A 17,775-nucleotide genomic window follows, 5' to 3' on the forward strand; every position below is an offset into this window, starting at 1 on the left:
AAATAATAGTGAAGATGCTTCAGAACATTAGGACTGGTATAATAGAAGGAAATGCAGTGATGGGTGATGGTGGTCTTTCTTGAAAAGTACTAGGAATGCGGGTTAAACCGCTGAGCTGCTGAGCTTGCCGATCGGAAGGTCGGCGGTTCGAATCCGCGTGACGGGGTGAGCTCCCGTTGCTAGTCCCAGCTCCTGCCAACGTAGCAGTTCGAAAACATGCCAGTGTGAGTCGATTAATAGGTACCGCTTCGGCAGGCAGGTAACAGCGTCCGTTTAGTCATGCCGGCCACATGACCACGGAAGTGTCTACGGACAAACGCCGGCTCTTCGGCTTTGAAATGGAGATGAGCACCGCCCCCTAGAGTCAGACACGACTGGACTTAATGTCAAGGGAAACCTTTACCTTTACCTTTACTACAGTTCCCTCACAACCAATGCTAAACAGCCAGTGTGATGTCATGGTTAAGGTACTGGGCTGGGACAAGAGAGACCAAAGTTGAAGTCCCTACTCAGCTGTGAAGTTTGTGAAGTTGGTCAGATGACTTTGGAGAGTCACCCCCTTTCAGCCCACTCTTAAAGATGAAACAAGGGGATAACTCTTCCTTGCTCTGCCACCTTGAGCTTTCAGGAGAAATGTCTCTTGAGTTTTAGATGCAGCTCGCTTGGAACCATGGCCAGCCTGCCCAGATGAACTTTACTTTTGGAGACAAGTCCAGGTCCAGGGACACATTTTGGGATGCTTGTATCACAGCTTCTTCTGGCCAGGTATGAATTTTGGCTTTCAGCAAAAAAGTATTTCAGGAATGGGCAGGGAGTGGCCTATCCAGCTTCACTAGAGACACACAATATATAAACAATAGAAAAGAGTAAAGTGACTTTTTGGAGCCAAACCAGATGGGACATTAAGTACATCTTTGAGTCCAATGCACAGAGATTTTTAAATGTGAGGAAATAATTCAAGGAGAGTCCCATCAGGATGGAGAAAAAATTTAAACCGGTTTTGATTTACCGTGGAACTTTGGAATGGTCCTCTTCTGAAACTTCTATTTGTTTTTGAGGAAGAAGTCCTGGGAAGTGGAATTTCCTCTGTGCCAAGAGAATCGGTTCAATTTTCCTCCACTGCCAGTGAGCCAAGGGGTAGTCTCCAACTTCTGGAACTGCAGTTCTCAAAGTAAATAATGGCTTACATTCTTTTTTGGCAGCTTAAAAACATTCTAACAATTGCAAGTCTTCAGGCCTGTGGCTCCCTTAAGCAGACAGCAGCTCTGTTGAATCAGCACCTAGATCTGACGTGGGATAGCAAGACAGTTGCACAACAACTGACCTATGAGGTAAGGGAAAGCTGGTTTTGTCATCAAACTTTCAGTCTACTTCCTTGAACACAAAGTAGGTGATGCGACCAGGTTCCCAGTCTGGTAAAGATTCAAGAGACAGTTATGTAAATCAACAGGGGCAAAAAGATGATTAGGAAACCATCACTGAATATACACAGGGATATATTGGTTCTAAGTGGAAAATAGTTCAGTTGCTGGAATTCTTGTAACACCATCCTTTGCTAAGGAAAACTGGGAAAATATTGCTTGGAAAAGAATCACTTTCAGTTTGATGCAGCTGCCAAGGAGCCGGACATACACAACAGGGCTCAGGAATCAATATTGCCTCTTAACTACTGTCATGCAGTCTTGATGCATATGCACATAACTGCATGCTCAAATCCCTACAATTCACCTCAAACTTGCAAGATTTCTGTAAAATCTCAGATTATGGGGATCTTGTTAAATCTCACACGGGAGATCTGCAAAAACCTCCCAAGATTCAGTAAACCCCTATGAGATGTCAGCATCTTCTCATGAAATCCCGTAAATTTGGAGCACTTTATGCAACATTTTGCTCAGTTGTGTAGATTCGGGGGGGTTCAACACATATCATGGTGCCTGCAGCTTCCAATTTGCCAACACAAGAAAAGGGACTTTCATCCAAGACGGTGGCAACCTAGTTTATTATTTAAAATTAAGATTGGATTACAAAGTTTTCATAAATGTGCCAGGAGAGATTATCTCTCTACCTAACATTTCTCTGAGGTAATGCAGGTAGCAGTTAAAGTAACTTAACTGTCAACTTAAGTTCCCATTCAAACATGGAGCTCATTATATGTCTTTGGGACTCTTCCAGAGAAGTCTTGACTCAACTTATCTAAATTATTGTAGTTAAACACAATGAGGAAAGATACACACACATTCCACTTTCAATGTTTTGAGGTTTAAAGGACAGATGAATAGAAATGGAGTGGAACAGAACAAATGTATTCACAATGCATGTGAATTATGCTAAAACATGACTCTGGGCCTCCATTCCAATAATTTTAATTACTGTATAAAAAGTTTATGGAAAGCTAAAAAAAAAAAAACCAGATCCGGTCTAAAACATTACGAATGTAGGTCCCTTTTGTCTTCCGCTTCTCATTATGTGCCCCTTTTGTCTTCCGCTTCTCATTATGTGCCACAATTTTATTTCCACCTCCTCCTTTTCTTTTAACGCAGAAGAGCAAAGTGCTGTATCGGGATAAAATGTTGGTACAAGCTACCTTAACGAATCTCTTGACAGCATGTTCCCATCAGCATATTCTGGGAAAAGTTGAAACGGATTATTCAGCTTGGCTGAATTATGACATGCAATTCGGGATGTGTGGCCTCCCAAACGTGAGTGATGATTTGGGGGGATTTCACATCGAAACCAATTTAATAACTTCTGAATGTGTTCTGGATTCCAACCTGGAGTCCTCCAGAAGTCCATTATTTTTCTGAACACTGACCATCTGTGGCCATATTTGCTTCTTATCATCTAGGCAATTGCTCTTTCTGGGAAACTCCAGCTAAACCAGGGAGACGCTGTCTTACGATCTGAAGGGAAAATCAGCCTTGCAGACAACGAAGGGGCAATTTTGGTGGCTTTACGGAATGACAGCAAGCTGGAAATGAAGAACTATTCAGTGGAACTTTCAGTGAGCTGGTGGGAACTAATTAGGGGAAATGTTGCACCTTTCTGGCTCTTGTTCTTTCTTTAAACTCAGCAACCCAGCAATGCTGTTTCCTCTTTTTGGATTATCCCAGATTCTTTGTGGGGCAAGTTGAAAGGATATCCCCTGTTTTATTAGTACTGAACTAAAAGACCCTCCAGAGATCCTTCCTGGCTGAAAGACAGACAGACAGACAGACAGACAGACAGACAGACAGACAGACAGACAGACGTCTCAATCAATAAATGAAATGCCATTGTGAGTAGATAGAGATAGCCATGAAGCTGTGGGAAAGGATGGTTTCCTCTAAGATGCAAACAGAGGCTTTTTCCAAGCAATACAGAAAGTAGAATTTTCACTTTTAAAAGAGCCCTATTTTCTTTTGCATCTGGTCACCTTTTCCAAAGCTGCCCTTGTCTCATCAGAAGACCCTTTCTATCCTGCATGCTTGGAAAAGGACTTTGCTCTCAACCAGCAAGGATCTTCTTATGGGTGTATTGCAAAGAAAGGTTAGAGGGACTAACTTGGTTTGTGGCCAGAGGCTACAGTTAACATTTTGGAGCAGTAGAAGATGGAATGGGTGGGTCAGTGAGGAGATAGGGGCTGACCCCGAGTTTTTGAGGGGGTTAGGGTTTTTTGTTTTTTTTTAACCCACAGAAGCATTATTCTGATTAGGTCAACTGGCTTTGTTGAGCATCACTGCAAGCTTTTGAGGTTCAAGAATTCTTTGACAGGGAAGATGACTAGGGAAAAAGAAGAGGGGGGGATGATGCAGCTGATCTTAAAGTCATGTCTGTTCCAGCTCACACCATTAGGTAGAATAATGGGGAAACTTAGCAGGAACATAGCAGAATGAGGTTGTGATAAAAGGTCTCTTAGAGCTTTGGCAAAAAGAAGCAAAGATATATTTGTGCATCCCGTTCTGAACATCTTTTTCACTGCAAAAGCTCCCTTCCCAAGATAGATACAGCTATCAGGAGCTTAGCTATAGCTGCTTGATATATCTTTTTAGCTTACCTAACTCAGTCATCTAAACTGGGCACTGCCATTTTTCTTTTCAATTTGTTAGTGAGTATACACTGCCACCTCATGATCGAGATGCTCAAGTGCCTTCATAAAAAGGAGAATCCACAGTCCCTCTGAGCCAAAGTAATGTACGTTGTTTGTCATGAGATCCATCATCAACTCTCCCATGATTTTGTAAAATCAAAGTTATCCTGAAAACAGGGATGGGAACTGGATGATGCCCATGATGCTTTATCCCCAAACCATGTTCCTTGCCTTCTCCCAAAACTGCTGAGAAAGTAGACATGTGGTGAGACATTCTGGAGCTTGAAATGAAATGCTGTTGGATGGAACAAAAATACGAAGGGGGTGAAAGAGGAGGTTAATCAAGCAACCAAGCTAAACATAAACAATCTAGCTCAAGGTCAAAAGATGTTAACTATCCAAAGTTTTCCATAATGACTTTCTTCTGCTCTGTGTGACTTGTCGCCTTTGTGTAGTTAAAAGGACCTGAGGCTGTTTGGATGGATGTGAAGGCATGTGTGACCTCTTCAGCTGATCAAAGCCAAGTCCTTGTTGAGGGAAAGATGGATCATCCAAATGAGAAAGTGAAAATAACAGCTTTCAAAGGAAAAGGATGTCTTCGGTATTACATGGGATACTTGAAAGGTAGATTTGACAATACAGGTGCCTATCCCCTTCCTTGATTTTAAATTTTGTCCCTTCTGAAAGGAGTGACTACAGAAACCAACCTTCCTTCCTTCCTTCCTTCCTTCCTTCCTTCCTCTCACAGGAAATTCTGAGGATGGACTAGAGTTTGCAGCTTGTATGGAAGGTCAAAAGCATGCTGCGCTCAACGCCCACCTCATTGTTAACAGACGTCAGGAAGTGGGATATCTCACCATGGAAGCTTCTAACCAAAGTTTGAATTTGAAGGCCCATGGCTGTTGGGATCTAGTCATGAAGACTGAGGTGGGATGCCATACAACAAACAAGGAGCTGGTCTCTCTTTCTCTCATTCCAATCCATAAGCAGCAAACCAATAAACAAATTTAGTTTAAAAAGTGAGTGTAGGAAGTTGTAGAGATGGACCTACAGTCCTAGGTTTCTGATTGACCTGGTTAACCAGTTTGGGCCAACGCTATAATTGCGTTACAGCCCAGATTTTTTAAAAAAAATCCCTGTGTGAAGGCCTCTGTCAAGCAAATTAATCTTTAATTATGGTAGGTAGATGCAATCAAGTTGAGTTTGACTCTTGGTGACTGCATGTCCAATTCTTGCCACTGGGATCAGTCTTTAGTTATAACTCATAGTTCTTCTATGGACATTCCAGACATTTCCTTAATTTCATTCATTGTCTTCCCCTTCTTCCAGTTCCTTCAACCTTGCCAAGTATAATCAGTTTTTTTAATCCATCCGCATCACATGCTCAAAATATATCAATATCTGCTTGCTGTCCTTCATCTCATAAGTCAGACTTTATTTATCCAGGTCTGATCAATCAGTTCTTCTTGCAGTCCACAGGACCCTTAGTAAGTGTTTCCAAATCCATAATTTTAAGACATTTACCTTCTTTCTCATGTGGGACGCGGTGGCGCTGCGGGTTAAACTGCTGAGCTGCCGATCGGAAGGTCGGCGGTTCGAAACCGCATGGCGGGGTGAGCTCCCGTTGCTCGTCCCAGCTCCTGCTCACCTAGCAGTTCGAAAACATGCAAATGTGAGTAGATCAATAGGTACCGCTTCGGCGGGAAGGTAACGGCGTTCCGAGCCGTCATGCTGGCCACATGACCCGGAAGTGTCTACGGACAACGCCGGCTCCAAGGCTTAGAAACGGAGATGAGCACCGCCCCCTAGAGTCGGACACGACTGGACTTTACGTCAAGGGAAACCTTTACCTTTACTACCTTCTTTCTCAGCGTCCAGCTTTCACATCGTTTAGCTTTAGCATAGGAAGGTGCATTAACTACCATAATATTTATTGTCATGGAAATGTCCTGATCAATGTTAATTCCAAATCAGATCAACTTGTTGCCTCATTTTGACTACAGAGATACCTCTTCTGCTCTGCCTCTTTGGCTAATAAATTGTATTAACTACCTTAAGAGTCCTTTCTGATTCTTACAGTCAAAACTGGGTGAAATTACATCTGATCTCCAGCACAGACTGGTGGAAAAAATTAAAAAATTGGAGGAACACATTCAGGATTTCAGAAAATCGGTAAGCTATAGGCACAAATATTGGGTGGTGTGTGTGTGTGTTTGTGTGTCTGAATCTCATTTTAAGCACCAACTCTGTAGTTTAATCTTTTACCCAAACAGGTAAGCACACTTCCATACGAAACTCTGGATTCCATTCTTACTTTCTAACAACACTTTGAATTCTGCATCAGACTGAGATGCATTTTCTTGGAAAGAAAAATTATGCTGGTCCCTGACGTTTGTCAACTTATGATATCTACTTCTTTTAAAAAATAGATAAAAGAATCCTTAAAAATTTAAATTCAGGAATGCAGGCAGACTGGTGGACATGGAAAAATGGGTGTCAGATCCCCCCGATCAAAGGTTTCACAGAAACCCTTATCGGAGCATCTCCCATCATTTCCTTCTCCCGTGTTGCCAGATGGGAGGGGGAGTGGAGTGTGAAGTGGTTTATTATGGCTATGGAGGACATCAAGGACAGGGGGTTGAGATATGCCAGGAATACCATCTGGATGGGAGGGGGAGTGACATGGTTTCATGGGAAAGGGGACTAAGGGAATGTAGTTTTAAGGTTTGAGCCGGAAATCTTTATTCGCAGCTTGCCTTCTGTACCGTTAATTACGCTTCATTAAAACAGTTAAAGGAATCCCAGCCTCCTGACTGTGATGGTGAATATGCTCGAATGATCAGGTGCTAACAATGGGTCTGTGGGTACAGTTAAATTCACAGACATCACATTCCCTGCTTCCAACAATGCAGCCATATTTGCCTTTTTATGAAGACTCTTTTGGGTGCAAGAGAGACACAGAAACCCAGACAGAGCAAATTACTCTTTTTTTTATATGGTTTGTACTATAGGTCCAGCACATTGAATTTCTGTATGTTGCCATTGGCTGGTCTTTAGAAGCCTCCCAAGAAATTGTACGATTCCTCCACAGTGGGATGGGCACAGTTGCTCAGATGTGGGAGCAGAGTGGATTTAAACACCTATTACAGGATCATATCCCACTGTACCTGAGGAAACTTCAAAGCATTCTGCAACAAATCCAACTGGAGCTCCAAAGTAAGCACAGATGGGCAAAAGCAGGAGGCACAGGCAGAGGGAATAGCCTTGGGGACAGGAAGAAGGCAATGGTCAGATAAAAGGGGTCTGGGCCCCAGCCAAGAAAGTAACTTGAGTAAACATCTCAGACAAGCCCCTTCCTAGTTCACATGAAGATAAAGGGAGGGAGCGGGAAGCACATTCAGACTTGCAGGAATTCTGTTACTAAAGCTTTACAATGAAAGTAGTCCTGACCTACATGACACTGGATTCCAAGTCTGGTCTACCTTGAAGGGCTGACAGATGGTGAGAAATGCCAAGCAAAAACAAAACACACATGTTGACGAATAATCTGTCAAACATGCAAGCCTATGATTACAGGGTGTTCTCCTAGGCTTGAATTCCAGGTGGAGAGATTCTGTGGACAGATCCTAGAATCTCAGAAAGGAAAAAATGTGTTGATGTAAGAGCTGGTTCCCAAATGGATAAAGATTCAGGAGCCCATTATGTCAACAGCCTGCTGCAAGCTTCTCCATTATCAGTGAAGAGACCTGTCTCCTTGCTGGTTTGTAGGAAGGCTGTTAGAAAATCTCCACCATAATATAGATAGGGATATATTGGCTTTAAACTGAAAATAATTTAATTGCTGGAATTCTTGTAATCTCATCCCATTCGTGTCAATAAACCTTGCTATAGAGGACACTGTGGGGATTGCACTGGGAAAGAACCACTGTTGTGTTTTGGCAGATGCCAAGGATCCTGGCAGTTTAGCTCTTGGCAATAAAACTCCCTGAAGCTGATAGAATTTTCTGATAGATCTTCATGATAGATCTTTTTAATATAATTTTTCTATTATATTTTTTAAACTTCTTATTCAAGAGCCACTGACAACCCTGAAGGATGCCTACTATGATGTGACTTTGAAACCTTTGGATGAAGTTTGGCAACAGAAGACTGATGTGTATCTAAAGAAACTCCAGGCACTGGTGCCCACTGTTGTAAAAGATGTATGGCTAATGGAACCCATCCAAGTTGCATTAAGATCATTGAAAACTGGCTTTGATATGGTTGGTATTGTAAATTGTCTCTTGCGCGGAGTTCCTTGTAGGACTTTTCTTGACAGGCTGCGTAGATGTTTCCTTGATCCTCTCAAAGACAAGAGAACATTGAAGGTGCATACTCCCATGATCCTTGTGCTTGGCATGATCTCGTGAGTAAAATCTCCCATCTCCTGTTAAATATAGCCTCCATAAATAAAATGAAATCAGATTCCTATCCAAACCCAATCTAGAGAATAGGGATCTCTGCTAATGTCAGGCAATGGATCCCAAGTCTTCTGATGAATGGAAGATGGTCTGGGAGCCATTGTTTCCATTTCAGGCAGTGCCCTCAACTCTGGTTAGCAGCATCTGCAGGGTGTGTGCGTGTGTCAAAATCTGCAAGATGGCAGGCACAGTGTTGTGATCAAAGCCCCATCCCTTTTGTGTGTGCATCCAGAAGGGCTTCAGTCACAATGTCACTCCTGCTATCTTGCAGATTTCAATCATTCCGTAGACATCCATGATTGCGATGATGGTCTGGGGTTTTAGGGACAATGTAAATGGCCGTTTCTCACCTACAACTGATAAACTCCTGTTTGTACTGCCTTTTCCAAGCATCATTTGACAAGGTGGCTCTTTATCCTGGAATAAATTGTTCTCAGAGGGTCTGGCTAAGTTGCAGATTTTGCTTACCCCTTACCCTGGCTCTGCTCCTGGGCTCAGAATCATGGGAGTGCAATTCCACACTCAGAGATAAACTTCAAAGAACTCAAGGAAAGAAGTGACTTTGGTCGTTATTTTGAACCGGTTGTTATTTTTACAGGCCACGATATAAGCCTTCATGTCCTCCAGTTTAAAGATAAATTAAATATTGGTTCTGGTTGTTTTTAATTATTTCTGTAGTATTGTATGATGGCTGTTTTCCTTGTAACCACTGAGAGTTGCACAGCTCTGCTGAATTAAAAATATAATTAATAAATAAATATATGTTGGTTTTCCATGTAAAGGAAACTAATTCTAAATCCCTGTTTTTTCTACATAGAAAATCTAAATCCCTGTTTTATTATCATTTTATCATGATAACAGGCAACACAACAGATACTAAACTGGGCAGAAGCCAAATTATCCCGAATGTTGAGCAAGCTCCAAAAATCTTTATCAAACCTGTACAGATTTTCAGCCAGGTAGAGCACTATGGACTTTTTCCTCTTTTATGACTTCTTATTACACAGTGTTATTTGCCTGCCTTTGCCTTGGTTCTCCTCCAGTTGTGTTAGACTACTGCTCCCATCATTCCTAGCCAATATGGCCAAAGGAAGGAATTAAGGGAGCTGAAATTAGAACACTTCTGGCAGGAATCAGGTTGAGAAAGGCACCTATAGGCCTAGAGCAGTCTTCCTCAACCTTTTGACCCTGGAGGAACCCTTGAAATATTTTCCAGGCCTGGGGGAACCCCTGCACATTCAGGGTCAAAGATAGGCCAGAAATTATGAAATTATTATATTTGTTTCATGGGTAGGCCTGTAGATACGCATTGACAGTGTTCTTAAACAAAAAATAAAGAATGAAACTTACCCTTTTCATGTGAAGTTGCCCAAAGTTGAAATAATTTTTTAAATAAATCGTGATCTCCCAGGGAACCCCTTCATCTGCTTAGACGTGACCTTCTTTCTTTTCAATCACCTACTAGTACCCTACTACTAATAGGTTTTTAACGGGTTCTGCAGGCTCTTGAGTTTTATGAGAGCATTTTCAAAGCTGCTTCAATCAAATAATTGATCCATGTGGATGCCTTGCAGGACCTCTCGTGGAACCCTAGTGTTCCACGGAACCCTGGTTGAGAAACCCTGGCCTATAATGATATTTCTATATAGCAAACAATCATGGTTGGGATAGGCTGATAGGCTAAGCTTGGCTGGATTCTTGATTCCCACGGGGGCCATTAGAATGACTGGATTCCCAGTTTTCATAGTGGCAAAATATAGACTCTATGCAATTTTCCCCTTTACTGAGTCTTCATCCTAATCACTTCCATGTCTACCATGAAGGACCAGAAATTCTTTGCAGATGAATGCGTGAGCATACCTTCACACCAGTGCCAGTTCAATGTTTTTATTATCCTCGTCTTGGAACAAGGAACTCTTCTTCTTAGCTAGCACACATATCAAGCAGCATGGTAGATATCCCCTTCATCTACTTGGTTAGAAATGACCTTCTCTCTTTTCAATCACCTACTAGTACCCTACTATTAACAGGCTTTTAATGGGTTCTGCAGGCTCTTGAGTTTTATGAGAGCATTTTCAAAGCTGCTTCAATCAAATAACTCATTCATGTGGATGCCTTGCAGGAACTGCACTGTGGCAGTGAGCTTGCCTGTATTGCCCAAAGGAGAGCCCACATTAGATTTGGTCAACATTACAAACTACATAATTGAAGAGAAACTTATGAAACCCCTTCGAGGCCTATATAACATCAATCTGGGTGCAGAATATTACAAATTCAAGCGAGCCATCATGGAGAGCCCTTTTGAACGTAAGTTCTTGGAGCATCCTCATTTTGATTCCCCTGCTGCTTCTGCATCTCTTGGAAGGTGATGGTGATGGTGATGATGGATCTAGTGTTTATTTAAGTGGTCACCTCTGCTTTACTCTGCCTGCATAATTCACTTGTCCCAAAGATCTGGTGTTAGAATAAAGCTTCAATGCTCTCCTAAAGACCTTTATGGTCTTCCTCAAAATTATCAGGCTCTGCTCTCCCTCTTCACGTTATTCGGTGAGGGGCACTCTCTGGCAGCATATCTGCTGAATGTATAGGGTGATAGTGTGCAGGTTGTTAACCAATAGCAAATATGTGTAGCTCAGGATTGGTATGTTGCATTGTTTGAATTCTCCACAAATTGTTTTTTGAGCTGCCAATATTTCATTAGCTTACTAGATCACATCAGTGCAGAAGATTTGGAGAAGTGAACTCCTGGACAGATGATGTTGCCTAGTAGGGTAATGAAACATCTGCAGCCCAACAATGAAGCTCAGAGAACACCAACAGGGCAACTGATTGCCTTTAGATGTTTTGGACTTCAATTCTTCTCAGCCTCAACCTGCTGGGCTAATGGCAAATGATTGCAGAAAACTGTGGCTTTCAGATGTTCATAGTTTGCTTTTATCACCTGCACTAATGGGAACAAATGTGACTTCCAGTTGTGTGGGAGCTTTTGCAGAAGCAGATGCTTCTGCAGAAGCTTCTTCAAGCCACATCTTCATGCAATGCACTGAAGTCCAAGGGAAAGTTTGTGGCATGGTCTCGTTGTCCAGGAATTATATCATGCAGCCTTTTGTTCCATGAATGAGGAGCACCCCCAGCCAACATTCTCGATGGTATATATTGTAATGTTGGGGGTTGTAATTGTCCAATATTTGAAGGACCAGACATTTTCTCCCACCAACCCCATCTTATGCCATGTAATGTCTGTAAGAGTCAGTTCTCACACAACCAGCGAAAAACATCACAGTAGTAAATCTGACTTTTAGAAAAACAAAGGCTGGGGAATTCTGGGAGTTGAAGTCTACTCATCTTGAAGTTGCCAAGGTTGAGAGACAATGGGCCAAGCAATCCTTTAGGTAGCACGGGAAGAGAAAGAGACACAAAAGGGTTTGAACATTATGTCTATCTATAGAGTTTGTTCTTGAAACACAGTAATTGGTTCTGGCTTCCTAACTTCCTTCAATAAATACTACTTATTGGAAGATCTTGGGTTTCTTATGCTCTTGCCTATGTGGTTCCAATCCTGCCTGTTGGGTAGAACCTGGCAATGTCTGCTGGAGATCCTCTCCATGTATGGAACATGGATATTTACTTACTTACTTACTTACAACATGGTGGTCATGTTTCCCCCACTGAAGAAGTCTTCCTCCCCATAAGGGGCTCTGCAAGATCAATAATAAATAACTGCATGATGCTGTGTTTTGACCCTTCCCAGATCACGCCTTGTTGATGGGAACCAAGCACCTGTGGACCTTTGATGGGAAAATGTACAGCTTGACCTCCAACTGCAGTATGCTGCTGGCCAAAGATTTTGCCCACGATGCCTTTTCTGTAGTCCTAAACCAGAGGAGTAGTGCGGGCAGGTCTCTGTACCTCAGCATGAACAAAACAGCTCTCATCATCTATCCCGAAGAGAAGGTAAAAGTTGGAACTTGTGTTAAAGTTTTATCTATTATCAATACCAGGCAAGAGCAAAGATGTCAATTCCCACCCACACTTTGTGGATGGAGATGCTAAAGCTAAACTAATGGTGCATCCATGCTTTGAGCTATTTTTTGACATTTCTGACCTGGTGATATGTAAGCCAACAGTCCTCCCTTCCCCGTTTTGGATAACATAGCAAATCCCAAGGTAATTAACCAAGAATTTGGGTAAAAAGGACATTTAGGTTGGGAAAGAGACTCAAACTCAGCTAGGATTTTCGAGTAAGCTAAATCATCCATATATTTCTACTGGTTTGTATTTACCCATTTGTGAGCATTTTCCCAAAGCTGGATTGTTTTCCCCTTACTTGCTTTCAAATAGATCTACAGGCAATACAACATTTCCCTGTTGGAAGATTGTGGAAGTTTTGACATTCCTCCCCAAGAAAATGGCATCACCATCCAGGTGGAGACAAAGCATGTTGAAGTGACTGCTGCTAATGGAGCCCTGATTTTCTGTGACCTTCGTTACAATTTCTGCACCCTTACCTTGGATGGATGGCACCATGGTTTGTCCTAAGCATCCAGAATTTCTCTAAGATATGGAAGAAGCATTCACTTTAAGAATGAATGGGCATTCTAAATGCCTCTTGGAACACATGTGCACACACACACACACACATATATATATATATAGGAGAGAGAGAGAGATGTAATTTAGTGCTTTATGTAATGGATCTTCACCTGCCCATGAAAAAAGGCAACAGAAAAGTGGATAGATTATAAAGAACATCATGGGGAGATGGAGATAGGACACGCCTAGTAAGCGAAGGTTTGGAGACCCACAAGGGCAGCCATTTTGGGAAAGAACCCATGACATCTTGTCAGCCTTACCAGGTAGACCAGACAGGAAACACAACCAGATGAGCTAATTCTACTTTATTGTAAAGCTGCGTTGACAGAATCTTGCAAGTCTGAAAGTACAATCTCTCCCCACCCCTGTCTCCTTTACAGCCTGAGAAACTAGGGAGGGTCCCTCCTGAGCCTCTTTCTCCTCCCATTATGCAGCTGCGGGCTAGGCCCCCTCTTATCTGACTGCTCCCTAGGCAGCATCTCTTCGCCCCGTCTCCCAAGGTCTTTCCCACATACCATTACACATGTCCTCGATCTTTCCAATGTACTTACTGGCCCAAATAGTTACTTTCTCCTTCCACTATGGAAAACCAGCTGAAATATTTGATGGATCTAGTAACCAAATCCAAACTTGTAGCCAATGGCATCCATAACCAACTATAACGACACGTGCAATAACATTGTCATGCAAATGCTGCCACAATATATTTCCATCAGAGCAACTGGCATCAGTCCCTAAGCTGAGACATTTGTATGATGACCTCATCACACAAATGCCATTTGCTCCCCTCTTTCCTCTCCTGCAGAACCCCACTCTTGTTGTACAATGCAAAAACCTAGACGTCTGGAAGAACTCTGCTGCGAATTTCCCTAAGATACTGTCAGCCCTTCAAGGTAGTCCAAACCAGGAAACCAAAGCCAAGAACACTAATATTACTTTCATTGTAGGTTACAGTAACCAAATCTTGTAAGTCTGAAAGCATTTCCCCCCTCCCTGGCCTTTACTGTCCAGAAAACTAGGGAGGGTCCCTTCTGAGACGCTTTCTCCACCCCCGTTCCTGCTTTGGACTCAGATTTCTCTTATCAGTCCATTGTGTAACTTGCGGCTCTTCCCCCTATCTCCCAAGGTCATTCTCACAGCCCATTGTGAGTGAGTATATTGCAAAAAAGCATTAAGGGACATTCTCTGGTTCTGGCAAAGCTGGCCTTGCAAGCTGCTGAGACTCATTTTTCTCTGTTCTTTTTAGGTGCCTCTGCTGGTCTTTTTGGTACCAATGATAATGAAGCTGGCAATGAATGGATGCTTCCTGACCGCTCCCTGGCTAAGAGTTTGTCAGAATTCATACAAGCCTGGGAGGTACTTGGCTGAGAAAATACTGAACATTAGTAGCCTGATAGGAAAGATGCAGTAACAGTCACCTAAGTCAGGGCCACATCTAAATCTCTTAGCAATTTGAAGTAGATCATCATGGGCTTTTAACTCCCAATTCTTTAACAATTAAAAAAAACTCCCTTGGAAAGTAAATGATCAGTCTTCACTCTTTCTGGTCTAGACTGGAAAAGACAATTCAAAGAGCAGGAATCTAAGAGCTCAGATTACTAGGTTTTTCTTCTTTTTCATTAGAAGAAAGGTTATAGTTGCAACATAAGAATTCCAGTGAGGACCTTACTTTCCAGTGAGATACCAATATATATGATATATATAAAAAATTCCCTTCTCATGCCTATGGGTGGTATGTGTCTTCCTCACCCTCGGGTCCTCTACCAGAGGCCTGGGAGTTTGAGGGTTCTGCGCAGGATCTTAGCTGTTCCTGGCCCTGCATTCTTCTAGACAGAGAGCTCTGATGTTGCTCCTGGGATCTGTTGCAGCCACTCTCCCAGCTTGGGAGTCACAGCCCCGAGGGCTCCCACCACCACAAGGACCACTTTGGCCTTCCCTTTCCACATCCTCTCTAGTTCCTCCTTCAGGCCCTGGGACTTCTCCAGCTTCTCATGCTCTTCCTTCTTGATGTTGCTGACACTTGGCATTGCTACATGTATCACCACCGCTGTCTTCTGGTCCTTATCTACTACCACGATGTCTGGTTGATTGGCCAGTACCTGCCTGTCCATCTGGATCTGCAAGTCCCACATGAACTTAGCCTTGTTATTCTCCACGACGTTCTGTGGAATCTCCCACCTGGACTGGGAGATCTATATCAATCTGTTGCCGCAAAACTCTTGCTGAAGTTGCTGCAATAGATTGATATATCTACATCTTGCTGATGTAGAGGGAAGGCAGGAAGGCAGACTGTCTGCATTGTTTTAGGAACTGCTATTCATTTTATCAGTATGAGAGATAACTCTCACACAAATAAGGAGTTGGGGGGGTTGTGTATGGAAGACTAGGGACTCAGTTGTGGTGCTAATAATTGTATCCCAGATGGGGCAGGTACTCAGAAGCAATCTTGTTCCTTAATCTTAAAAAGATACTCCTCTCCAGCAGAGGCATATGGGGCATGGATTTCTCAGTGGTAGCCCCACACTGTGGGATAATCTCCCCTGGAGATTCACACAGCCCTTACTCTGCTTGTCTTTAGAAAACAAATAAATGGATACCCCTTCTAGCAGCCTTCAATCTGGTTGCTACGGGTGGCCATCAGAGAGGTTTTCATTAACCTAATTATTTGTTTTGTTTTTCTTGGTTATGCATCCTGTTATTATCTTAGTTTTAACTTTGTTACTTGTCCAGTGTCCCTGCAGTTACAGGAAGATTGTCAGTACTGTAAAGAAATAAAGTAAAGAAACTGCTGGAAGTAGTGACAAAGCAAAAATGAAAGATTTGTCCATCCATAACTGCTGATGGTGGAACTCTTAAATTATATATCGCCGCCTAGTGTCTTTAGAGATGTAATATTTGCTGAATGTACATCCATTCATCTGGGTAAATAGTCCTTGTCCTTAAAGGTAGACCTAAGATATCAAATGCAAGCTTTGAAGAATGAAGAGCCGAATTGTTTATACTGACCATGGTGTTTCTGATTTTCCCCTTCAGGTGAACGACCGCTGTGGTGAAGTCAGGAAAAATGACAGGCCATGCCGCAATACACAGAGCTCTGAAATCTGCAAAACCTTTTTCCAAGACTCCACCTCGTCCTTGAGGAATTGTTTTGGAGTTGTAAGAATATAATGCTAATGATATATAACAATTTATGGATTTGATGATTAGAAAAATAGATTATAGAAAAAAAGTGGGTCAGGTTGTAACCTTAGAGTAGGAGGTAAGTTTATACCTATACTAACAACTGCTGTAAAGAAAACCGGAAGCTCCTTCTTCGTCTTTTCTTTTCTTTTGCAACTTTGACTCTTCCTTTCCCTTTTTTCTTTCTTTTTTTTAATCTATATTAGTTTCTGTTCGTTTTTATCTTTCTTTAAAGAATATATATATAATGCTAAATGCACTTCTGCAGTACCACTATTTGCATTCTGCAGCTCCTCAGAAATACTAAGAAAATAGCCTAGGATCATCTAGTCTACTTTGTCTTTCAGAAACCCTCAGAATAAGAAGTAAAAATCACTGCCCACTCAAACTTCTATAGGTCCTACAAGAAATAAAAATCCCCTCGCCCCCAGTCCTCCCAAAAAGAAATGAAAGAAATTAAAAACCCAAGCAGCCTGCTGATTTGTAGATGGCCTGTCCTCTGGGGTAAAGAAAGGAGAAATAGACAAGCCTTTTTATCAGCTTCACCCCTTTAGGGTGGACAGTTGGGAGGGAGATGCAAAGCTGTGGAGTCACCTTTCCCTTTATAGGATCTTCCAGGCCAATTGAAGCTCAGGAACTGGGAGGAGGAGTCCAGCAAGAGTTCATGGGAAAATGGCTCACCCTAACCTTTGCAGGCTGAAAAACAGTTTCCAAACACTTGTTGAATCTTAACTGAACCAGAAGTAAATACAGTTAGACTTAACTGACCAAGAGAGACCAAGTGAGGAATCAGAGGATGTAGGGCTGATCCAAAAGGTATGCAGATCACTTCTATGGACATATCCTAAGATATGAAAATGCAACTGATGACATGCCAGGTTCTCAATGTGCTTTAACCCTGAAAAATCTCAGCTTCACCAGTTTGAATCATTAACCCACCCATGGAAGCCTTCAGATGAGATTGCCAAGGGAGTATGTTTTCTAGTGTTGAACTTAAAAAAAAAATGATGAGGAACTTCACTGAAAATTCAAACTAGTCCTTAGCTAGGATTGACTCTTTACACAACAGCTTTGTGGGATGTTTTCCCTGCTAAAAAGAAATACATCTTCTTTTCTATCATTTTTGTTTGATTTTAATCTGTATTTTACTAACATGTTCCAACGGCTGCTCTTCACTTGAGCCAGAATAAAAGATAAGGCAGTATTTACCCAATAAATGTCTGAACATTTCTCTCTTTCTTTTCTTGAAAGGTGAACCCTGAACCATTCTACCACTGGTGCAGAACTGATGTGTGTGAACTACATAGCATAAAACCAGCCTGTAACTTAGCTGCAGCCTTTGGGCACCTGTGCAGCCGAAATTTCGTCCCTGTAGAGATGCCCCTTCAGTGTGGTAAGGTGTCCCACCTCCCCAACACACCTCCAAATAAATTGGGGATTTTAAAACTGTTGTTTAGAAACTGTCATTCCTCCCCA

The 17,775-nt window shown here is 42.2% G+C and overlaps 1 protein-coding gene across 1 annotated transcript in view; it reads left to right on the forward strand.

Annotated features, from left to right (window-relative positions):
- The window catches only part of LOC134505396 (uncharacterized), a 74,387-nt gene that overhangs the window by 55,168 nt on the left and 1,444 nt on the right, over positions 1 to 17,775 (forward strand). Inside the window, exons 46-59 of the mRNA XM_063315079.1 lie at positions 1,203 to 1,331; positions 2,541 to 2,699; positions 2,846 to 3,001; positions 4,522 to 4,690; positions 4,815 to 4,993; positions 7,078 to 7,282; positions 8,141 to 8,328; positions 9,388 to 9,485; positions 10,649 to 10,833; positions 12,278 to 12,480; positions 12,868 to 13,054; positions 14,366 to 14,475; positions 16,153 to 16,275; positions 17,551 to 17,692. Of these exons, the coding sequence (XP_063171149.1) occupies positions 1,203 to 1,331; positions 2,541 to 2,699; positions 2,846 to 3,001; positions 4,522 to 4,690; positions 4,815 to 4,993; positions 7,078 to 7,282; positions 8,141 to 8,328; positions 9,388 to 9,485; positions 10,649 to 10,833; positions 12,278 to 12,480; positions 12,868 to 13,054; positions 14,366 to 14,475; positions 16,153 to 16,275; positions 17,551 to 17,692 (2,233 nt within the window). The remainder of the gene's footprint in view (positions 1 to 1,202; positions 1,332 to 2,540; positions 2,700 to 2,845; positions 3,002 to 4,521; positions 4,691 to 4,814; positions 4,994 to 7,077; positions 7,283 to 8,140; positions 8,329 to 9,387; positions 9,486 to 10,648; positions 10,834 to 12,277; positions 12,481 to 12,867; positions 13,055 to 14,365; positions 14,476 to 16,152; positions 16,276 to 17,550; positions 17,693 to 17,775) is intronic.

This window comes from Candoia aspera, chromosome 14 (assembly GCF_035149785.1).
Source record: "Candoia aspera isolate rCanAsp1 chromosome 14, rCanAsp1.hap2, whole genome shotgun sequence".
NCBI lineage: Eukaryota > Metazoa > Chordata > Lepidosauria > Squamata > Boidae > Candoia > Candoia aspera.